The sequence below is a fragment of the Netta rufina genome (genome assembly GCF_964035555.1).
Source record: "Netta rufina genome assembly, chromosome: 3".
Classification (NCBI taxonomy): domain Eukaryota; kingdom Metazoa; phylum Chordata; class Aves; order Anseriformes; family Anatidae; genus Netta; species Netta rufina.
Window position 1 is genome coordinate 48,879,386 of NC_140125.1, and position 23,550 is coordinate 48,902,935.

Genomic DNA, 23,550 nt, shown 5'->3' on the forward strand with positions numbered 1-23,550 from the left:
CAGCTCCTCTGTATGGTAAGAATTATTCAAGCTTCCCTCAATTAATTAATTTGGAATTCTTCATGAATTTACACAGTCAACATTTGTGTGGCAATAGTGTTCTGGTAACTGCTTTATTTTGCATCATTTCCCTACTCCATTTTTAATTTCCTCAGCTACAGCACAAACACTTAGTACTGCATAGGATGAAATGCTGAATATAAATAATGATACCTCTCCCCATACCATACAGCTAAATATAAAAGATATTCAAGACTGAAAAAATCTGAAATCACTATTACAGGCAAGAACGATATGCACTAACAAAAGAATAGAGTCTTCTACTGAAACATTCCTTCCCATTACAATCTTAAAATACTGTTACTGGAGTGGCAAATGATATATTCAGGCTGACAGGGAGCATTCACAAACTATTTTGCAGTTGGCTTCAGACAAGTTGGAGACAGCAACTAAGTAAAACAACAGCTGCCCCTATCAGGGAAGAGCAATACAAAGGCTTTGAAACATACTGATCCCAGATCAAATTAGAATAGATGAGTAGAAGCTGGGTGTATGATCTCCCCCTCAAAAACGAAGAATGTGGAGTCAATGGTAAAAGGGGTAAAAACCACTTGCATGAAATTTTATGCCTGCTATAGATGCATCTACAGAAGAAACAGCACAAAAGGTATATTACTAATGAGACCTGGACATCTGCATAATAAAAGGCTTATCCGGGAAACACATTCAGCTATAAGAGTTTTTTCAACACTTCTTACAACATGTATTTCTAAAGTATAGGACCTTAGCCCTACCACCCAGTATCCAAAATAGTAATTCCAAACCTTTAATAATTACCCAAGTTACTCTGATAAACTATAACATATATTAAGTCCCCTTCCATACACACTGCACTTTCTTTTATTTTCTGCAACGTACAAACCAGAATATCTTTTGTCTTTCCTTTGAAAGAGCTGCCCATCTTTACTGAACTCTTGCAAATAACAAATAAACTCTCAAAGCGGAGAGGAGAGATCAATAACCTGTAGGAATCACGTCAGAGAGAGCATAAGGACAGTACAGTTCAATGTGATCCCAGAAGCCTACTGAATGCTTTATTCTTCCTGTTTTTCTTTGGAGAAAAACATGAAAGAAGCAGCACCATAAGATCTTGCAGGTGTAGATAATGACCAATATTTCACTGAACTATGGGAAGAGGAAAAGAATTAGCTTTATAGAATTTGAAGTACAGCCAAAACAAGTTTTCTTTTCAAAGAACTGCAAAATTATTAAATATTAAAAACAAACAAAAAACAAAACAAGCACCATTTTGGACTTTCTCCTCAGGGAGAAAAATGGCTTGTTTAGCTTGTCTGCTTCAAGCCAAGTGAAAAGGGAAATTAATAAATTCACAATCACAAGGAAAAATACCACTAGGGATCCAGATTTGTAAGACAAGAAGAAACCGTCCTTACTAGTGAAATAGCCCCTGTTCTCTCAAGTACCTTCACGCATCTATTTTTAGAAATATACCTATTTGTGCACAGTTGGTATAAAATATCATTAAGTTTTTTAGTAACCTCAGTATGAAAAGAACCAATTGTGCCAAGAAATTCCTCTCATTCCCATCTTTACCACATACTTGCTTTTTTGAAGTATATTTTGGAAAATGAAATCATTGTCACTGCATGGCAAGAATAAGATAGAATTTAATCTCCTACATAATCTCAAATTTTAGTTAAGTTGGATGGAAATAAACAGATACACACCGATCGTTTTATCAATTTAAATCCTCTCACTTTTTTTTGGAAAACAGAATAGTTGCAGATATTCTATTATGTGAAAATAACTTTCCAATTTTCCATTTATACTTCTTAGAGTAACTTTGGAATCTTCCAACAGACAGAACTTCCCCCACCTTACAATTAACTAGAATTCCCTTTTTTTAAATTAAAATGCCTGTGTTTGCCCTGATTACTTAAAGGTTTCTCGTTTCTTTCATGGAAAGATTAAAAGATGAGAACTTTAAACTAAAACAGAAGTTTTCAACCCTCAAACTGTCTGAGCCTGGAATTTGATCATACAGCTATGACACTTACTGAATAGGCACAACAGGTAGTGGCAAAAAACAAGTTTGCCTATGTATCACTCCATTTGTACATACTACATATTCCTGTTTCAATTAAACATACTTTTCAGAACTGAATCAGACCTTCAACCTCTGTAGTTGGGATAAGAACCACTCAAATATCTTATGCCCAAACAAAATATATAAAGAAATTAATGAACACATTCCTGTCAAAGCATTTTCCAACAGATACTACGTTTGGACAATAGTTAGCACCAATTTGTTTTTTTCCTAAAGGGAAAAAAAAACATTTCTCTTTAGAAAGATAATTTTAAAAATTCTGCAAGAAGTACTACAGAATTCCCCCAACTGACTAAGACACTAAATAGGGGAGAGCATTTTCAAGACGAAGAGCTGGTTGACTCTACCACAACATATACCAGTTCCAGAAACCAAGTGCAACACAAACACTCAGAGTTTACACATTAGTACTTCATACACACTTTTTTTTTTTTGTGATCTACCGGATCATTTTTAACATAACCCTTCAGTCATATATTTGGCAATAAAAGGTACCCAGTAGAAGACTCAAATTTTGACAAAATTAATTCTGTATCAAAGGGAAGATTTTTTTAAAAACTTTACACACTACATACTAGTTAAAGAATGATCTTAGGAGTTTTAGTTTTGCCAATATAAAGTCTTTTTCCTGTTACTCTTTCTAACCTGATTATGAAGTCAGTCCTAACACGCTCTAGATCTCTTACGTAAATGGATAAATTCTTAATGTCTTTCTCTAGTTGTCTTTTGCTTTCAGAAATTGAAATCATGCAAAGATGTACATTGTATCTTTTTCATACTTCCTATTTAACATCCTACTATATTTTGTTAAATCAAAAAATTAAGACTTTCCCCTGATCTTTGGTAACTTCTACATGTATTCTGAATATTTTTTCTTACACAGTTTGTGTCACCACAAGCTTCCTCACAGCCAGCCTTTATTAATTTATTAACAAAACACCCAAAGTCACTAGGTTGTTTGAACACCAACTACTACTTTCCTTCACAAGATAAACTCATTTTTTTCTCATAAGGACAAGATTTCGTCCAGTGAAAAAGATGCAATTTATTTTTATGATGCTAAAATGACACAAAAATGGTGGAAAAAACAGTACAAGATGGAATTTACTTTCATGGAACATACTACACTGCCATGCTGAGTCACTTCGCTTTGAGTGAGAATACAGAGCAGATCTAAGAGAAGGGCTCGCGCAGGGTAATTCCGGTCCCTGCAAAAGTTAAAACCTTTTAAGGCTTTGAACTTTTTAAAAAAAAAAAAAAAGAAAAAAGTTCAAGTCATCTAGCTGGGCACAAGGCAGTTTGTATTATCAGGGAATAAGGAATACAACACATTTTCTAGTTCTACTATATTTATTTCTCCCCAATATAAGTGATGGCAAAGTTTTTTGATACTGCATTTCTGAAGGGTTTTGGTCTTTTTGGAAGATGCTTAATACAATGACCTGAGAAAACATGCCTTCTTCTCTGAAAGTACCAAAATCTTAAATGAACATAAAACCATGTCCAATTTCCCAAGCTTTAAAGCAGAACATCCTTGTATACTGAAAGAAGGTAAAAAAAGCTAATGTTTGTAGCAGTTCAGCACTGCTTTTTAAAGGCAGTGAGAACTTCCTGTATATATATCTGAAACAGGAATAAAATAAACCAAAAAGAATTACTCTAATCTGAGGAATAATTCAATCAGGGATGAAACATTTAAAAATCATTACATTATTAACAACTAATTCCTGAACTTCCCTTTAGGATGCTACTCTGCAGTAGTATTAATTATTTTTCATAAGCAACTCCTGAAAATGTACATCAAAGACTTGCATACAAATACTTACTGCGGGTATCAGTAACTTTTTTACTTCTTCAACAGCCCTCTTCAGTTTTATTTCTGCTCTGTTTTGAGCATCCTCCACAGTGATAAGTACATGTAAATCTTCGTTCAGGTGTTCCCAGTTGGGCTTGCCTCGGTTTTGTTCTTCCTAAAAAAATAAAACACACAGAGTATGAGCACTGCTACATCCTGTATAAAACAATCACATAAACAGTAGATAAACTCAGTTCTGTGAATAGTATCAACTGTATTTTCAGCAAAAGATGGGAAAAAAGTCTTCTGGATACTGTGGAGACAGTTTTATTTCACATCATTATTTAACAAGAGCTCAAGTTTAAAAGTATCTTTTAGAAAATGTTTGGGGGGAATTTTGTTTCTTTTCTTTAAGGATAACTACAAAACAAGTAGGCTTTCTTAGACTACCTTTCCCAACCAAAGAAGTAAGAACACAAAGTACTACAGAAATATGGTTGCTACCAATATTCTTTGGAACATTCTGCGGGTTAAACAGATAGAACACACTTGTGGTTAGGCAACCTAATGTTTTCAAAAAGTTAAACAGATGTGATACACAGAAAGCCCAGCTGAATCTCTCCAAAGGATGTGAAGAGTATGATTCTTCAGTGGCAAGAACTGCTTTTCAATACTCATGCAGAAAAGGTTCAAAAACATTGAACAGAACATCGAAAAGGAAATACACACACTGGATGAAGGGCAGAGACAAGGAGGAGATGGAAAGGCTGCTTTAATACTGTCCACAGAAGACCGCAAAACAAGACAGTCACTATTACACAGGTCCTCTGTAACATCAACGGCATTAACAATCCCAAAGATAAATCTTAGCAGCAATTTTAGAGGAAGAGAGAGCATGCTAAACAATTTTTTTTTTAATAAATACTTTGAACTGCAGATATCAATATAATTTACATATACAACTATCCATTCTTTCAGAAAGAATTAATGCAACCCAGTAGAAACTTTCCAACTCCATTTTTATTAAACAGGTAATAGAGATAGCTAAATTTAAATACAACAATATTTAAAATGTAATAAAATGTGTAAAGACTTTGGGGGGAAAAAAAACAACCAATACTATAGTAAAAAGATCAAGGTTTATTACGGCAACATCTGAATCCAAATAAATGCCCCCCTAAATAAACGGATTTATTTAAAACCACTGAATTAAAGTTAAAATACCATGAATTAAAACAAAAAAAAGTCTTCTGCTTGTAATACAAATAAATATTTGTGGCTTAACCACAATTCACATCTAAAAAAAATTAAAACCAGTGACGTTAATTGTAAACATGTCCTTTCATTAAAATTCCTCCAGGAAATCAGAAAGATTTAATACCAGAAAATACATGAAGTACTTTATATTCATAAATACCTGAAGGAGCACTGTTCTTTAGAATGTTCTATCTTTAATGCATCTGCTTTAAGTCTGAAATGTTTTGTGGAATAGACAAGAATAAAAATGGAAAATCATGAGAGGAGTATAGAAAATTTATGTAAAAAATCAGTACTTTGGAGGAAATTTCTTTTCATTATTCTCCCTGTAACACGTGTACATATACACAAGTTCCCTTTATCAGCCACTGTGATTTTTTTATTTTAAGAACTCTCTTTTTGATTATCTTAGAAATGTTATCCCAAGTAACTTTATAAACAATGGTAGCTATAAAATCTCTGAATTTCAGAAGCTGAAAAATGAGTAAGAGAAAAGTAACCCTCATTTATAAAACAGATCCTGACACAAAGTGCAGGTGAGTTATAAGTTCCTTGCTGTAATTTAATTTCTGAAGGAACTATCTACCGCTAGGCATTCAAAGCTTATTTCACTCAGTCATGAACAAAACTCCACTATTACTATTTAAACTATTCATTTAAAAAATAAAAAATCTGAAGCAGAAGTGAGTTATTTTATTTTAAAATTGTGACAAGCTATATTCATATGAGGTAGTGAAAAGTATTTTGTTAAATTAAGATTAATTAGATAAGGTTCCTAAACCAGCAGAAGGCACAGCAAAGAACATAGCACAGCAAAGAACATTCTGCTCTCTTCTTGCACGAACAGCTAGTGAGCTGACACAAAGAATGGAAAAGGTACAGGTGTACTAACATAACAAATTCATGATAACCTGCACAACCGTAACAACTCCCAATAATATTAGAGCAAGACGGACAAGTGACAAGGAGAATTATCCCCACATAAAACAGCCAGTTTTTTTCCTAAAAAAAGAGAGGATATCTAAATGCAGTTTTAGCTACCTATGGCGTGACCAATGCAATACTTGTAGACAATGGGCCAAGAAAGGGGCCTGCTGCGCTCCAATGATTTCTTTTACAATGAAAATAACACAATGCAAAGTCTCACTACCTTTCAACAAAGAAAAATAAAGCATTGTTCCAGTGCATGTATGCCTGACTTATAACTTTTAGAATAAACAAAAAATACTTCAATATATAATAGGAAGTAGACTGCCTCTCTGTGATTCGGTATTGGAGAATTTCAGACTAACAATGGCTCAAGTATTGATGCTGTACTTCAAATTATTCCATTGCAGCATAAGTAGTTTTCTGTCATCGTAGTGTTGGGTTTGTTTAGTTTTTAAGAAGTTATGTAAGATAATACACAGATTATACTGTAGGTCATGTATTCGCAAGACTTGCACACCCCATGATTTATTCTTAGGTGTAACACACTGTTTTAGGTCAATAATCACGTGCACTGTCAAGGTCAGACCTCACAACACAGTCACACAACTACCAGCAGGATGACAACTGAACACGTGCATGACTGTTACTGCTCCTTCAAAAGTGTTCTAATACACTAATGGGCGCCTTGCTGCTGGGGAGAGTACCGTTTCTGAAGTTAACTGGTGAGACGGAAGGAAAGTTTAAGGAGAATGGAAGTCTGTAGGATGTATTTTGAAAAAACAATTAGTCAAAAAAAAAAAAAAAAAAAAAAAAGGAACAGTCAGGAACAGGCTTCTAATTTCTTCTGTCTCAATACACTTGGGCTCAGAGTCCTTCTACTGCTCCAACTGTGTTCCACAAGTTGCTTCCTAGTGGGTTAATTGTTCTGCAAATGTCTGTCATTTGCTTTGTTAGGAGCCTAGTGGAAAGTTGCACAAATGGTTTGGGGGTTTCCTTGTATGTTTCCTTTAAAAACAAACAAACACCACCACTGGAAATTCAGATATACACTAAGTCATTAATTCCAACAGGAAATGAGATCCAAAATGCATTGCAAGGCTAGGCTCGTAGGAGGAGAGAGAACTTGCAGTTAAGAGGTGCAACTTTTTATGCGACCTTATTCTTCTTTTAAACCCTGAAGAGATGTTGGGAAAATATATTTTCCCTCAAGTAAAACAATTACTTAAATTAAACTAGTTGCCTTTATGCAATTAGTCTTAAAAACATCTTTTCCCAGTCCTGTAAAAAGCTGAACTCAGGTCAACTGAGTATTGTCTGGAATTCTGCTTGGAAAGTGTTCATCTTAAGACTCAAAATATGGTCTGAGACTTTAAGGGTTATTTTGAGTTTGGTTCTGAAATTGTTTTTTGGGAAAAAGTGATGCAACAGCAATCAGGAGGAAATGACTAGGAGTTGCTCACTGTGAAACTTTGTAGAAAGTGTCATGATTTTGGTTAAGATGTTTGATTTTCTTCACAGAGGAACAAAACAAAGCTGTGTGCTGTGTTTTTGAAGAAAATGGCGGTGATAACCCCCCGATGTTTCAGCTGTTGCAGAGCCGTGCTCACACAGAGCCCAGGACCCTTCTACTCCTGGCATGGCCCTGCCAGTGAGAGGCTGGGGGTGCACCAGGAGCTGGGGGGGACACAGCCAGGACAGCCTGGGCAGAGGAATGTCCCAAGTTATGAAGCACCGTGCTCAGCTGGAGCAAAGGAGGAGGAAGGGAGAACATTGGGAGTGATGGCGTCTGTCCCCCGAGGAGCCGCTCGGCGTGCTGAGCCCTGCTGGCCTGGGAGCAGCCAAACCCCTGCCTGCCGATGGGAAGCAGCGAGGGGATCCCTTGCTTGGAGTTGCTTGTGTACCCCAGATACTGCTTCACCTGGTGAACTGCCCTCCTCTCAACCCATGAGTTATTGCTCTTTTACCTTTCCAATTCTCTCCCCTATCTCTTCTGGGGACAATGACCATGGGCTGGGCAGTGCTGAGCTGCCTGACGAGGCTAAACCACAACAGAAAGAAATTGGAAATGGTGGCTACCTTGAATTGAATTGCAGCTGAGACAAACCCAATAACTTGAAGCATCAGAATGGCTGAGGTCAGAAGGGATGCCTGGCAATCACCCCGTCCAACACCCTGCTCAGGGCAGGGTCAACTAGAGCATGTTGCTAAGGGCCACATTTTGAGTGTCTCCAAGGTTGGAGACTCCACAGCCACTCCAGACAACCTGTTCCAATGTCTGACTTCTAGTCATGGTTTAAAAAAAAAAAAAAAAGCCTTTTTTTTTTTTTCTCATGTTTAAATAGAACTTCTCTGTATTTCAGTCTGTGCCCATTGCCTCTCATCCTTCAGCAGCACTACAAAGTGATTCAGCCACATTGCCAGCTCTGTCCAGAGTTAAAAACCATAAGGAGTAATAGGAATTGCCTTGAGAGTTACTTTGGGCCAAAACACATTCGTTAGCACAGCAGGACGGGAACATACATTGAAGAAAGAAATAGCACCAAGAAAACCAGAAAAACTGAATAAAAGACTGAGGGAAAATAAATTCAATTACATATATTCAAAACTGCATAACGTACACAAGAAGTAATTTACAGCATGAAGTTCTGCTGCATCCCTGAAATTGTTTATGTAAGAATTATACAGGAAAAATGGAGATAGAAAAGATGCAGGAAATTAGAGAATAAAATGATTTATGCCACAAGCTTGGGGAACAACAGTATTAGAAGAGCTTAATTACAACCAAACTATCTTGTCTGCTAAATTAAAGAACATTAAGAGTAATATAACTGGCAGATGAAATTTCACTGTGTTCCTTGTCTGGCAGAAATTTCAGTATCCTTAAATATGGCCTAATTCTGTAAACAGATTTTGTTTTCCTTCTGTTGCCTGTGAGTATACACTCATTATCCTCAGGGTACCTGTACACAATAATGGACTTAAAGAAACTGTTCAATATTTAACTTAATAGTAAGGTCACTGGGTCAAGTAGTTAAAAAGATTTTCTTTCTACGACTTGTTGAAATTTCATTCCACAAAAATCATAAAAGAGAAAAGGTTAGAGGTTTTGTTCTGGGGGAGCGGAGGAGGATTTTGTTGTTGTTATGCTTTGATTTTTTTTGTTGTTGTTGTTAAGGAGATAAAAAGCAAGCAGAGGATGCACCTGATTTGCATCTAAACAGCCAAGTTTTAATATTAAAAACGAAGTCCTTCTCCCTGTTGATTTCCATCCTGTTTTCCATAAACCTCACCTTTACAATAGTAATTCCAAGTGCCTTATTCCTCCTGGATCCCAATACTTCAAGGCCATTTATACTTGTATCTTCATATCTCATCCCAAAGCTTCCTTCTTAGTACCTCTGCTATTGATTTGACCAAAAAAAGAAGCGACCACAGATAACTAGCCAACTGTAAACTAAGCAAAACAGATGACTGAAAACTTGTCATATCCCATCCCTCAACCAGGGTTATTATCTCCTCTACCTACGCAACAGTTTTCACAGAACTTGAAACCCAAAAGAAAGAAGTGTCTGTCAAGCCTGGCTGAAATTGTTCAAGAGATTCAAAATGGTGAAAGGGCAAAATATGAGAAAGAAGGCCCCAAATCACAGAATATTTTCATTAAGCACATTTTAAAAGCTCAAACTGTTTCTCACAACAAATGCCTAAAGTATGGCCCATCAACTAAAAAGAAGTTGACTAATTAAAAAAAAAAACCCTAATGAAATAGAATCCTGTCATTTCCAGCTGTTAAAATGACATTAAAGAAAACTGAAAAACTGAAAACAAATACTTTTCCAGTATCTGTGGATCTATAAACAGGCAGGGATATATTAAACAACAACGAAAGAATGCAATGTGATCAAAACAAACAAGCAAAAAGTTTTCCACAAGGATTACTTTTCTTTCATTTTAGAAAGCTATGGCCCATAGCATTAAAAAGTACTACTCCCATCCTGTGCAGTTTTTCCAAGATAATTCACACAAATTCCAGCACTGTTGGTCATTAGAAAATCCAAACACAGCTCAGTAGCAGAGGCTTTTTAAATAAATAAAGCCACTAGCACAGGGGAATGTTGAGAATGTACCTCAGTATCCTCACTTCTCCTGAAGCAACAGATTATTGGATGGTAAAAACACAATTTAATTACAACAAGCTGCTCTCCTTACTGACTTACAAAAAAGAATATGGAAAAACTAAAGCACAACTGAAGAATGTTTGCATGCAATGTCAAATTGAACGCTAAAATTAAAAGGCATCAGAATAGCGTTATTCCTTTAAACCATGCAAGGTTTAATTCAGTGACATTCTCAGAAGTTTAATTACAATTATTCTAAGATGTAAGAGTCAGTCCAATCACTCAACCGCTTCTCACAGTTGAATAGAGGTAGTAAGATGTAGAGAGAAGTTTAGCTATCTAGTACAATTAATTACCACACCATATTTTGCCTAATAAATTATGCGATGGGCACATTACAACTGACAGTAGTTCTAGAGGAAGGTTTTTGTTCCATAATGAAAACTTTCACAAATACATGTTTTAAAAATAACTGGAAAAACAGAAAAAGAAACTGTGTGAACGTACAAAAATGTTCACATGTTGATTGAAAGCAATTTTAAAACAGAAGTTAAATTAACATAAAAGGGACAAATCAGTAAGCTCATTCATTGTGAGAGAATTCTAGTCTTGCTCCAGTTTTCGTATTTTTAAGAGTTAATATGCATTATAGCCATGCAACGTTAGGTTTAAATTAATGAGTCATTCAGCAGAGTAACACTGCTCAACCACTCTGTACCGATTACGCGTTATTTAATGAGCTTTTGTCAACACAGTCAAACTGGTAAAACCAAGCCAGAGCAATCTAAGAAGAATTTTTTCCCTAACCTACTCATTAGTCCCAACCCTTCGGGGCCACAAGACTTGTTGTTCTTATGTTGTCCAACACTGTAATATTTTTTTCTGCCAACCTCATATACAGCACTTCATTTTTGGAGCTTTTTTGAAAGAGATCATTGAAAATGAACATTCAGAAGACAGATGGTTTTTATAACATTATGCAAGAAATAAATACGTAGAAGTAAATAAGAATAAATACTTAGAAGCATCATATATGAAAGTCACTCCATGTCAGCTGATAAGTATTCATGAGAGCTCTAGCCCATGCAAAACAAAAATCATTTATATCATCTACTGTTGCCTTACGTCCTTCTGTGACCAACCTAACATCTTCAAAAGGTTCACTCCCCTTACCAGGGGGTTTCTCTTGCTCCCTCCACTGGGGCTGGCCCCAGCACCATGCCAAAGAGCCAAGCCAACATGCTCCCACTCCCCCCCCCCATTTTCTGATGGACAAGTACGTTGAGTAAGATCATTAGGAACTAGGCTACTGAGTGTCAACAGCAGGTCAGTGCTATAATTCAGGGAGGTGGAGAATGAGGGAGCATATTTTGAACAGTTAAAGTGTGACTTAAAGACGAGCTCACCATTCTGATGAATCTATTCCATGTGAAAACTCATTACTTGTAAGCCCATGTAATACTCTTACCTTTATTATCTGACATGAAGCAACTTGTTCATATACATAAAAGCAAGGTATTATATGCTAGCATGTAATAATAATTATATTTACAAACATGGAGGTCCACCTAATAGCCTTTCTCTTTCTCCTCTGATTTTGTCAGTAAATCTGAGTAAATCTTCATAGGACTGGTGAATAAAAAATACCCTGAAAAAAAAAAAAAAACAACAAAAAACAACACCCCACTCCAAACCTGTATAAAGATGTGTACTTGTACGATATACTCCTGACATTAATATTTCAGTCAAGTTGTTACTTTAGAAGATGCCTGCATCTGAAATCAGCACTTAGGTTTTCATCAGATGAAACTCCAAGCCAGCCCTGCAGAAAACCAGTTGAAAATGATGCACTAATTACAGTATCTGTTTGAACAACAGAAGTAATTTTTATAACATGAAGCATCGGAACACACTGATTGTCCTAACCCCTGCTGATAAACTGCTTTAATTGTGCAGTTACAGTCTGGCAAATTAACATAGACTTTTGCTCCTACTGAGTTTCTAATGATGGCAGTTCAAAAGCAGAAAGCTGCTGAAAAACATAATGTAACAAAAGAAATACTGAAGGAGGAACACCTGGCCAAGGAGAACAGTAACTTACTTCATGTCTAAAAATTCTGATGGAAGCTCTCTCAGAAAGAAGCAAAAGATTATTTGCTTAAATGAATGCAGTCACATACTCACTGTTAACTTGAATGGCAGACAAGTTAGTATTATTATGTCTTTTTAATTATCCATCATTCTTCTACAGTAGGCCCCCTTCAAGACAATTCTGGATTAAAAAGCGGGTATCTTCCATCTCATTAAACTAGCCAGTATCTGTCAAACACTGTTAAAGGCCATTACCTAAAAATATTCTAAGTACTTTAAAAATATCACAATGTCATGAAACAACCTAATATTTAAATGCATAGACTAGGATTCTGTCCTAGGTCTCTCTGAGCCTTGACACAGACGTGGTGTTCAACAAAATTCAAACCAAGTGCATTCCCCAAGTTCAGATCTGCTCTGCAATCAAACTGGTTCCTACATGCACAAAATACCACACTCGATCTTTTTAAAGCTGTGGCTTCATGACACAACTGAGCTGCTCCAGTAATGACTGTCTGCCGACCAGAGAGGAAGCCTTGATGACCAAGCCAGCACTCTCCAACCACTGCTGCTCTGCATCTTTCTAGCTGTACAAGAACTGCATGAGCTAGCAGAAAACTTCGTGCTCCAAAGGGTAATCTGCTGTGAAACAGGCAACAAGTGCACTCTTCAGTATATTCTTCCTCCCTGTTTGTCTCAAAAGTTGTGGTGCTGTGAAAAACAACGGCAAGGATCTGTGGAATGAGCTGTACTGTCAAGTGCAACAGAAACTCTTGATAGAACTGGAGCCTGTTACGATTTTAGGATGATTAATTATTAACATTAACTTAGGATACAATTTTGCATGACAGCTTAGCCAATCTAAAATCAAGACACCAATGAAAAAAAAAGAAGCATGAGCCTTTTCCCTTTATTTCACAGATATGAAACTACCTCCTCCAACCATTCACTTATCTTAAGGTGCTGAAATGATGGTGAGTGTCAGGCCGTAATGATACAGCCATTATAATCCAGGAAAAAGGAACAGAGGGGTCCCCTTACAATTGACTTTATTTTCTTTTCCTTATGTTTGCCCAAGTTGTTTTTTTTTCCTAGCCACTGTGAGACTGGTCACTTCCTAGACCATCGAACCATGCAGCCTCATCAAAACGGGCACTTACCAACAATAGAGAGGGTAGGTGTATGAAACAAACCCACAGACATGTTACACACAGAATCAGTGTCAAAACAGCAAACTCCAAAAACAGTGTTACAACTGGCACTTTGCATAGAAGATCTGTCTATGCCTTTGTATCCTAACTTCGACACCTCCCACATCTCTTGCAAGCAGGGTAGCAAACTGGTGAAGTAGCATACCAGTTTTATAAGCTACAGCTATCTGAAGCTGAAACACTCTTGGTTCCTTACACAGATACTATCAAGAACATATAATTCATATAAAAGTTGGAGAAAATTGCAATGGATCTGAGGATTCTACATGGAAGCTGTAGCTAATTTTACACATTTAAGTAGCAGAGTTAGTGACTCACGCAGTCCTGTCATTACAGAGGAGTCACTTGGTTCTTCACAGCTTTACAGTCTTGTTTATAGGCCTCAAAGAACACACATTATCACCCCAACAGCAGTTTAAAATTCAAAGGAGTATAGTAAACATGCAAAGTTTTTCTAATCAGTTAGGGTTAATATAGAGTGATACTCTTGGGTTTCCTTTACATACACAAGTCGTATGTAAAGGACCATTTCCTCAGCAAACAACCCAACTGGATTCAACCCAACTGAATTATTGTAAGACAACACTGCAAACACCACCAAGCCCAACTTACCCAGAAGGGACTTATGACCATAATCTTCTAGAAATATGGAATCTCCATGCCTCTCCTTATTCTGATTTTTAAGACATTGCAGCTTTCAACCTAATGTGAAATAAAGCTGATGGACAGCAACAGGCTAGTAGCAATTTTTAATAGTGCTCATTGCACTTTTGTCTCCTCTGTACTGAAAAGATGAAAAAATATAGTTTCAGCTCCTTTACCCAAATTATTTATGACCTCTCACGTCAAGCTTTTCATCCAATTTCTCCCCCCAATGGCAGACCATTTTATGTATGAGGAAAACAAGGGCAAACCCTTTCCACTTCAAAAGTGAATTAAATAACCAAATATAAAATTTTTCTTTCAACAATAATTAATTTGGGTAAGTAACGTACGTTTGCAATGTTCAATATTCAGTGATTTGGTTTTCCTTCATAAGTCATTGTGATCTGAATTCCAAAACAAGGTATTTGCCTTCAGGACTTCAAGGCACCAGCAAGTATTCCATTTTCACAGAAACATTCTCTAGCTTTTAGAGCTCAAATTTTATTTTTCTCCATAAACTGAGCTCTGTTGCATTAATAGAATTTTTGGTTTTAGGTTTTGCCCTGATTTCAAACTACTATGTTTTCTTACTTTCATCAAAAACAATAAGAGCTATATATGGAAGCAGCGATTTTAAGAATGGGCACAATTAACATTATCTTGAAATTGTGCTGAATTATTTTACATTGATTTCTCTTTTTGGGGATGAAAGTAAGAAGTTTGGAATGTATGCATATCCTCGGGGATATGGGACAATTTAGTGAGAATTTAGCATGCAAAATGCATACAGCATAAACACAGTGTTTGCGTATGTGTGTTGAAGAGAGGAATGCAATTTTTAATACTGATATTTAAAATCACCATGAAGTAGCAAACTTAACCTAGTCAGGAGTGTTTTATTCTACCAATAATTGACAGGATGTTTAAAAAAAAAAAAAAAAGACAACATACCAAAAATATTCTAGTTATGAACCAGTTATTCCCCCCTACATCCCAAGAAGTTATTTTTTAAAGTATTATCAACATATAATAATAAATATGTTTTTAAAGTATATTAAGATTCTTACAAATCACAGTTTTTACTTAATCATTCCTCTAGTTGTATTACATTTTAATCGACAATTGTATTTCTGCTCAGGAAGAAGACTAGCACACCAAGGCACACCCTTGCTATGGTGGATTTTCTGATTGGGACTATTGTTCCGTTTCTATCTTCATTTTTAAACATATCGTTTGGAGTACTATCATCACTATGTTCCTGAAAAGGCTCATTAGAAGTCCTGTACAATATAAATAAGTAAACAGTAAACTTTGATTTAGGTAGATTCAAGCATCAAACTACCACCCTAACAAAAATTTCTGCTTAACTATAATTTACATCTCTATTCTACCAGAAAACTTACCAAGGTGCCTAGAACTAAAGTGCATACTAGAAAGCAAAATTGGACTGCCATTTACAGCTACTGAATCTTCAATGGTGCAATCAATGTAGCACTACTCACTAGCCCCAGTAAAAGCGAATATATATATATACACACACACATATATATACACACAAAACAAATGATATTTTTGTATTCAATGGAGAACACGATCAGCTCTTACATTGTCAGTGTAATTTTACATTTTCAACATACGCCTTCCTCTTCTGAAGTACTATCGCGTACTTTCATTAAAAATAACTACCGCAGATTATTGTGGCATCTGTCTTTACTGAACTTCAACCATTTTTTTCTCTCTAATCCTTGTTTTATTTCCTCTCTGTCTTGCTTAGCTTTGATTGCTGATTTGCATAGCAAATCTGGTCAATGCATGAGTACTCCCCTCCTCAATAATTTGAGCTCAGTGCTAAATTGATCAGTTTCTCCATTAAGCTCATCCTCACACAAACACCCTAGAGCTCCAGCTCTTTCGTGACAGCTCCACACAGAAACAATGTTGATCAAACCATGAAGGTCAAGAAATGACAGAACAGTACTTTGCTTTTCTTCAGGTGCTACTCCTGAATAGTCAAAGCAAGAATTCCACCAATTTTTCACTCGTTCATGTCAAAAGGCTAAGAAACAGATGAAGCAACATTATTTTATGTATTTTTTAAAAGAATTAGAAATGACTGATTTTCTTCTACTTCAAACTGAATTTACAGCACTGTAAAAGAAGGAGAAAGAAATATGAAAAGAAAAAAATGTATTAGCAAATTGACCTTTTGAAGCTATGACAATAAATAGAGCTGCTTACAACCAATGTTTTAATGCTAACATGCCTACATCTCTGCTTCCATAATCTCAATTTGTCTGTCACTTCCAGAGTCCAGTGACTCAGCCTCTGCTTGAAAATCCAACCCTAAATCTAACCCATTTGTCTCTTTGGCTTCCACTGGTTCCTCAAAGATAAGACATAAAAGACACTAATTGAAAAACACTGAAAAATCTCATTCATCTCCTAATACCTACTTGTATCGCTAATATCAGTAGGGATTCCTCTGCATAAACCTTGGTGAAGGGCTTAAGGGATTATACTGTGAAGACAATGTTATAAAATGACATGACAGTCATGTCAAACCCTCATTTACTTGAGTAACAAAATAATTATGCACTTCTAGAAAAGAGAACTACTCCTACCCACATTCTCATGCTGTTAACATTTTACAATAATACCTGATTGCTAAACCTCCTTAAAAACTTTCCAGGAACTTCTTAACTTTTAGCAAGAAAAGTAAAATTTTGCTCACTCCAGATCTTTGCACAAAGGTATACAAGGATGTTGCTACAGAACATTTTTAACAGAAATTCAGACTGGGCATGTTAATTTAACCTCAGTGTGCCATGAAAATTGAAAGTACCACCTCTTAACCCTCAATATAATAGGAAAGTTTGAGATATGGTTACAAAATTGCACTGAACTACTTTCAGAACAGCCAAAATTTTTTAAAAAAATCAGAAGGAAAACTTTTCTCTTGACCTCTGTTGAAGACCATAAGAAAGTTACCTTACCTTTAAAATCAGAAGACTTATAATGAACAACTTTATACCAACACGTTGCTTGCTTTACTAATTTTAGGAGCCAAAAGAAAAGAGCTAGATACTAGTTTCCAACAGCTTTCTGAGCCATAAAGAAACTGTTCATACTCTGAAGTTTTTTAAAAAAAAATATGCAAAAATATGAAACAAACATTCCTTAATGAAAAATGGGGTACCAGTTTTGATATGATTACATCTATCATTTTTCTTATTTCTACTCTTGGGATGAATCTGCCCTGAAGAATTCCTCAAAGATGTGTAATGGAGCAGGTGGCTGAATCACTCCTGCTTCCAGCAGGGATGGCAAGAAGATTCTCAAGCATCTAGGCAGCTGAATTGTATCCTGAATAATTAGATTCAAATCACCTCTTATGCCAACAAGGAAATATGGTGCTAACCATACGCCAAACACTTTCATAAGATGTTCCTTAAATAAATATTGCAAACTTCAGATGCAGTGTCTGTGCTTATGAACTTGAACACTGATATTTTGTAGTGAAGCTGAGAAAAACTTTTCTAAATCACAACTTGTAACTATTTTTTATTATTATTTTTGTTGTTTTCTTCTGTGGAAGGGTTTCTTCCCTCTTCTTTGTACTAGGCAAAAGCTCTAAGCCCTTCCAGGGCCAGTTCAACACAGCAGCAAACTACCGCTGTCAGATTAAGTTTCTGCCTGCTTAGCAAGTTGAACTGGCTCAGTGACACATCCCAGAAGCAGCAGACTGAGCACAAAGGAGGGCACAGGAATATCCCCTTGTGGGAAGCTGCCAGCTGTCAGTCACACCTTCAAGCAGAGGCACAGCCTGCCTGCAGCAGGAGGCAGCAAGCCACTCGCAACAGGGAGAAGGATGAGGGAGCCCCATGCTCTCCCAGGCATAATACTCTCTAGATGTGCTGGGTTCAAGTATTGCTCAATGTTAAAAGCTATTTTGCATATGTTTCTACTTACGTGCCAAGTAATCTGAAAACTCAGTTTCCATTCACCTCATCTTAATCATCCAAAGCAATCAAAATTTTCATTGACAAATACTGAATCTCAGTTGCTCACCTGAGAAATTAACATCCTATTTATTTAAAAACTAAAACCATTCATGGTATAGTGATGAACTTCAAAAAAAAAAAAAAAAGTTCATTTGTACAAAAAGATCATCATAAGCAATCTTAATTCTACCATCTTTTAATTTGTGTTTACAATCCCAACATTTCTTTTAAAACGTACACAGAGAACATCAGCTGGGTTTCACTATCCCCATTTCCATACCCATCATGCAGCAGCATTAATACCACCCTATTATGTAAGACTTTTTTTAAAAAAAACTTTTGTAATCACTTAGGAGTGCTTTGTACTAACAGAATGATAATAATTAACATGCCACTCAGTTATTCATGCTCTCATTTCTTCACACAGTGATTTCTTCTGCAGTACTAAGTTCTGGAATTTTCACATTTAAAGAAACATCACGAGAATGCCTTGCATTTTGGACTAGACAGGGGTGAGACCAGAAGTGATGCTCAGAGTTAATTCTGCACTCAGCTGTCCTCATGAAACGATTGCAGACAGGCTTTATCTTAATGACAAGATACTGCTGAGCAGATTACTGGCTGTGATTCTCATCCTACTGCTTAAATAGTGGTTTGCTTTGAGGAAAGCCTGACTTCTTCAGGAAAATGGGTCTTTTGGAGAAAAACAATCAAATTGGTTGACTGACGTTACAAACTCATTTTCCATAGAATACTGCTGTTAAACAGACACTATGTTACATCCTGAATATGTTCTGTTAACAAGTGTATTGTGCTGTCCAAACAGGGTAGGAGGTTCCTTACAGTTAAAGTCAACTAAAGAGCTAAATTTCAGAGTCACTTTAACCCATTTATATACTAATTGATTTGCTCTGCATCTAAAAACTCACCCAATAATTAAAATGTTCTCAACAAAATTACTTTCACATTTAAGCTGTTTTTCTGAGTTCCTTGTTGTTTTTTAAGGAATGGGCTATGTGAGCTTTGTCTGCTTTAGACTTGTATTACAGTAATGCTGTTAAGCAGTGGATAAATACTGCATAATGCTGTTGTCCATAATTTATTGTACTTTTCATCAAGAGGGACCCACAGTCAGTTCAGTTTTGCGGTGCTAAGTGGAACAAAGCACAAAGCATTTTATATAACATTTCTAAATGCTATATAAAAAGGTACTGTACAGAAAAAGTTTAACATACTTAATATTAACTCTAAACTTGCATTTTATCATTTTTTTGCAATTTTTTTAAATTAGGAAGTTTATTCTAGAAGTAAAATAATTTAATCTTAGTGATTATACAAGTCTGTATTTAAATAACTTTGGTTCTCAGTTTACTCTCTCCTCCTGAGATAGTTCCATTCTTTTCATTAACAAATAAACAAATTTATTTGTAAACAAATAACCAGGTCAAGAAGAAAGCAAAAAAAATAATAAAATACTAATGCAAAGTAAATAAATCACAGCTAATTGCTATTAGAACAATGAAATCTCAATGTGACAAAGAAAACAGAAGACTCCCCAAATTTGTCACCGAGTGCAGAATTAACAGTAAGTATTAACTTAATGAATTAAAGTTGATTCCTCAAAATAAAATATAACTACTAGATCAAATGATCTCAACACACAAACACAGGAACTGGAGGGAGACAAGAACCTTACAGAACACCATTACAGTACGAAGCCATAAAAATAAAGGCAAATCCTTGACGAGTTAACCAAGTGCAAAGGCACTTAAAGTGAATAATTTCAATAGATTCCAGAGCATCAACAGAAACAGGCACTAATTTATTACAAAAATAAAGTAATTGCTTCTACTCTTCTGAAGTTAAGTTTCAAAAGCATCTTCTATTTTGTAAGAATATCCATTATACATGCTTACCTGCCCCCAAAGAAAAATAAGCCCAAAAGTTTAATAATTTAAATTAATACACTACTGAATGACAAAAGCCTGTAGTAAGCCAAAGGCCAGGAAGAAAAGGACATTATGTACATGCTTTTTTGTGTTCTACAAAGGTTTCATCCATCTTAGAAAATAACACAGTATAGTGTATGAATTGAGCACAAACATAACCACACACTCTGTGGTTATGTACATCCTAGAGAGTTAGAAGAAAGGTGGCTTCCCTCATTCTAAACATTTCCTCAACATCAGGAAGGCACAAGCACAATCTCTTTGATCAAAATGCAATTCAGCAACAGACAACACAATCAGATTTTCTGCCAACCAACAGGTGCTGACCTCCTACTTACTAACCACACAGCCGCATCCTTTTCCCCTTCTCTCCTTCTTCAAACTGGCACAGGTATTAATTTGACCACACTTTTGGGTCAATACAGCTTATTAAGTAGCAAAAACTACTACTAATCATTATTAATCATTATTATTTCAGTCAATTTAGGAAGCTACAATAGCTAACCAAGGTGCTGGCTAAGCACTGAAGCAATGCAAGGAAGACTTGACTATCCACACTCAGTGGCAGCAAGCTGTCAAACCAGATTAGCTCTCCCACTGAACCACACTCCCAGATTAGCAGAACAGATCTAGCTTTTCCTGTCCTCACTGTAGCCCTGTAACATGCAACAGCACATTTCCCCCCCTCACTGCTAAAGATAAATTGAGCAAAACTGCCCCAGATAGACATAATCCCCTATTGTTACGAAACCGTGCAAATTTTGTATTTTTGTTGATGAGTAAAGAAGAGTAAAGTCCAAGAAATCACTAGATTCCTAAATTTAAAGGTTTTTTACAAAGCATTCAAAGAAGTGAGCTAAAAATGAACAGTGTCAGCATGCTCCTTGTCATTAATATCTTCCATGAGACAATTGTATGCTGCCGAGAAACTCAAAACATCCTTAAGTATTAGCTATTACACTTTGATCTTTGCACTGAATTATGACTGAAGAGTTCAGACACATCAAAAATGAACTACTTCTAAATAGGAAAAAGATGCTGAGAACATTGAAAAACTCCAGCCCTTCCTCCCCTAAAACAGCACTGATATTTCAGAGAACTAAAACCCAAATGTACAACTCCACAACTTTGCCTCCCAGCTCTCTGTAAGCATCCATCTAGTATGATTCATGGTCAGAAAGTCCTGTTGTGTTTCAAACGTCTGCATCTTAAGTAACAAAACTGAACCCAGCAAAACATTTATTAGTGGTGGACAGAACACACTTCAAGCCTGTATGTTCCATGTTTGGTGTGTCCAGAAACTGATTTGGGTACCCCAGAACATTGATTATCTAAAGATATTAAGAACAACAGCTACACAACATACCAAGATGCCAGTCACGCAACTCAACTAATTCAAAAGCAATCTGAATTTGAAGACTTCACCTAGAAATATGCAGTTTCTCAATAGTTTAAGCTATTTTAAGTCAGTGCTGCTGGTCTGACCTTGACACACCCAAGTGCTTGTGATCCAGTTCATGGCACTCAAAAACAACAGGAAAAGTTCCCAGCTTTAGTATTCTGCTGGTTTAGCACCAAAGCATCTCATTATAGTCATTTACATCACCAGTAACTGTCAGAAGGGAGAAAATATTCCTAACCAGGGCTGCATGAACAGCACTGGACAGAAAGTATTGACTTAAATAATTGTTGTAAGAGCAGTACTAGGACTGCAGCCTGACATACTTGAAGGAGTCAAATTTTCTGATGAGCACTAGCACTCAGAGGCTGAGTGTTTTCTAGTATGTCAGCAATACAGCTGCATAGTTCCTTCCCGAACCTCCAATACAACTTTCAGAAAACAACAGAATACCTGCTTTAAGAGCAAGAGCAATACCTTCAGGAGACACTCAAAATAAGGTCTCAGAAATGTCCCCAGCATGGAAATAATTACAGGTTTAGACCAAGTGCATAAGAGGTTGTTGAATTTCTTTAAGTGAGAATTCTGAAGAGCTGATTTGAACGCCAGCAGTTGGAGGTAGCAATATTAGTCACTGATTATTTTTTTTCCTTTAAAGAAGAAAATCACTATGAGGAAAATTAGTGAAGGGTTTTTTCTTTGGAACCTATTATCATAAAAAGACTTAGTAATACCAACTGGTGTGTTTTTACACCAGCTAGGTATTTCATAGTATGCAACTGAAGCGAAATCTGTCAATAAGCAATAAAAGGTTAAATCTATTTTTCCTCTCACCAAGAATACAAAGCAAATTCATCATCTGGTGAAGGGAGGGTTGAGGTTCTTTATCAACCAGGGTCTCCTCACGTTGTAGTTGACTTGCACATACTTAGTGGAATGTTTACAGTAAGTAAAACATTTACTTGCCTCTACCTCCATAACTGCTGGATCATGGTTGTCTCTGCTCTTAAAGGAGACCTGAAAAGCAAAAAAAAATTGGGCATGTGCCCTATTTTGCTTCTTTACGATGTTTAATAGAGGCATGAAGGGCTGGGATTAGCGTTTTTATTTTATCCTGTGATGGATACATTTTATTCCTTCTTGTTTACACTTGAGACTGACATCCCAAGAAACCACAATAAGCTGTAAGACAACCTAGTTAAGCGAAAACAATGCAACATTCAACAGAAGTTAAGTCTCAAAAAAAAACAAACTTCAGTCTTCCCCCTTCCCGCCCCTCCCAGTCCCTTGAAATCCTACTTCATCTGAGCAACCAGTAACTCTGAAAAGGGTCTGTGTTAAATACTCCTGCACAGACACCACTGGTGATTTGCACACCATTTTTATAAACTAACATCAGTTATGCTATTAAAAAATAAGTTACTCCCCCTACAAATTCAATTGAGATACAGCTTAAATTTATAAGATAAAAAGCAATCAGGGAAAAAAAAGTTCAAGTCATTTTCAGAGCCTCTTCATGTTGTGAACAGCAAAATAAGCAAAAACACAATTTTTAGAAGTGCTTTGCAGAGACATAAAAAAACAAAGAATGAAAAAAACAAATCATGAGCCAGCTAGCCACTAAAGGTAGCCCAACACGTCTACCTCATCCACTATTAGTATGTCTGTAAAATAGAGTCTGTACATATGCTACGATATAGCTACCATAAAAACTGCAACCATTTTTCTAAAAAAAAATAAAATAAAATAAATAGTGAATTTCACCTGATAGCAAGATACTAATTTGTAAAATAGTGATTGTTATTATTATTCATGCCAGATGCAAATAAGCAAGAAGGATAACATATTCTAATACCTGTTGCTGTTGAGACAGCCATCATAGCTAAAGGTGAGAATGCAGGGAGAAGGGATTGGAGCAAGTTGAGGGACAAGCCTTTTTTGCTGTGAGCTTTGTCTACATTAACATGTATGATGTGTTACCATATTGCAGAAACGTACAGGTGTCAATACTTTTTAAAACAGATGC

The 23,550-nt window shown here is 36.1% G+C and overlaps 1 protein-coding gene across 4 annotated transcripts in view; it reads right to left on the reverse strand.

Moving 5' to 3' along the window:
* The window catches only part of QKI (QKI, KH domain containing RNA binding), a 156,843-nt gene that overhangs the window by 46,886 nt on the left and 86,407 nt on the right, over positions 1-23,550 (reverse strand). For all 4 annotated transcript variants that reach the window (XM_084284191.1, XM_084284188.1, XM_084284190.1 and 1 more), the window contains exon 4: positions 3,955-4,098. In XM_084284191.1, the coding sequence (XP_084140317.1) occupies positions 3,955-4,098 (144 nt within the window). The remainder of the gene's footprint in view (positions 1-3,954; positions 4,099-23,550) is intronic.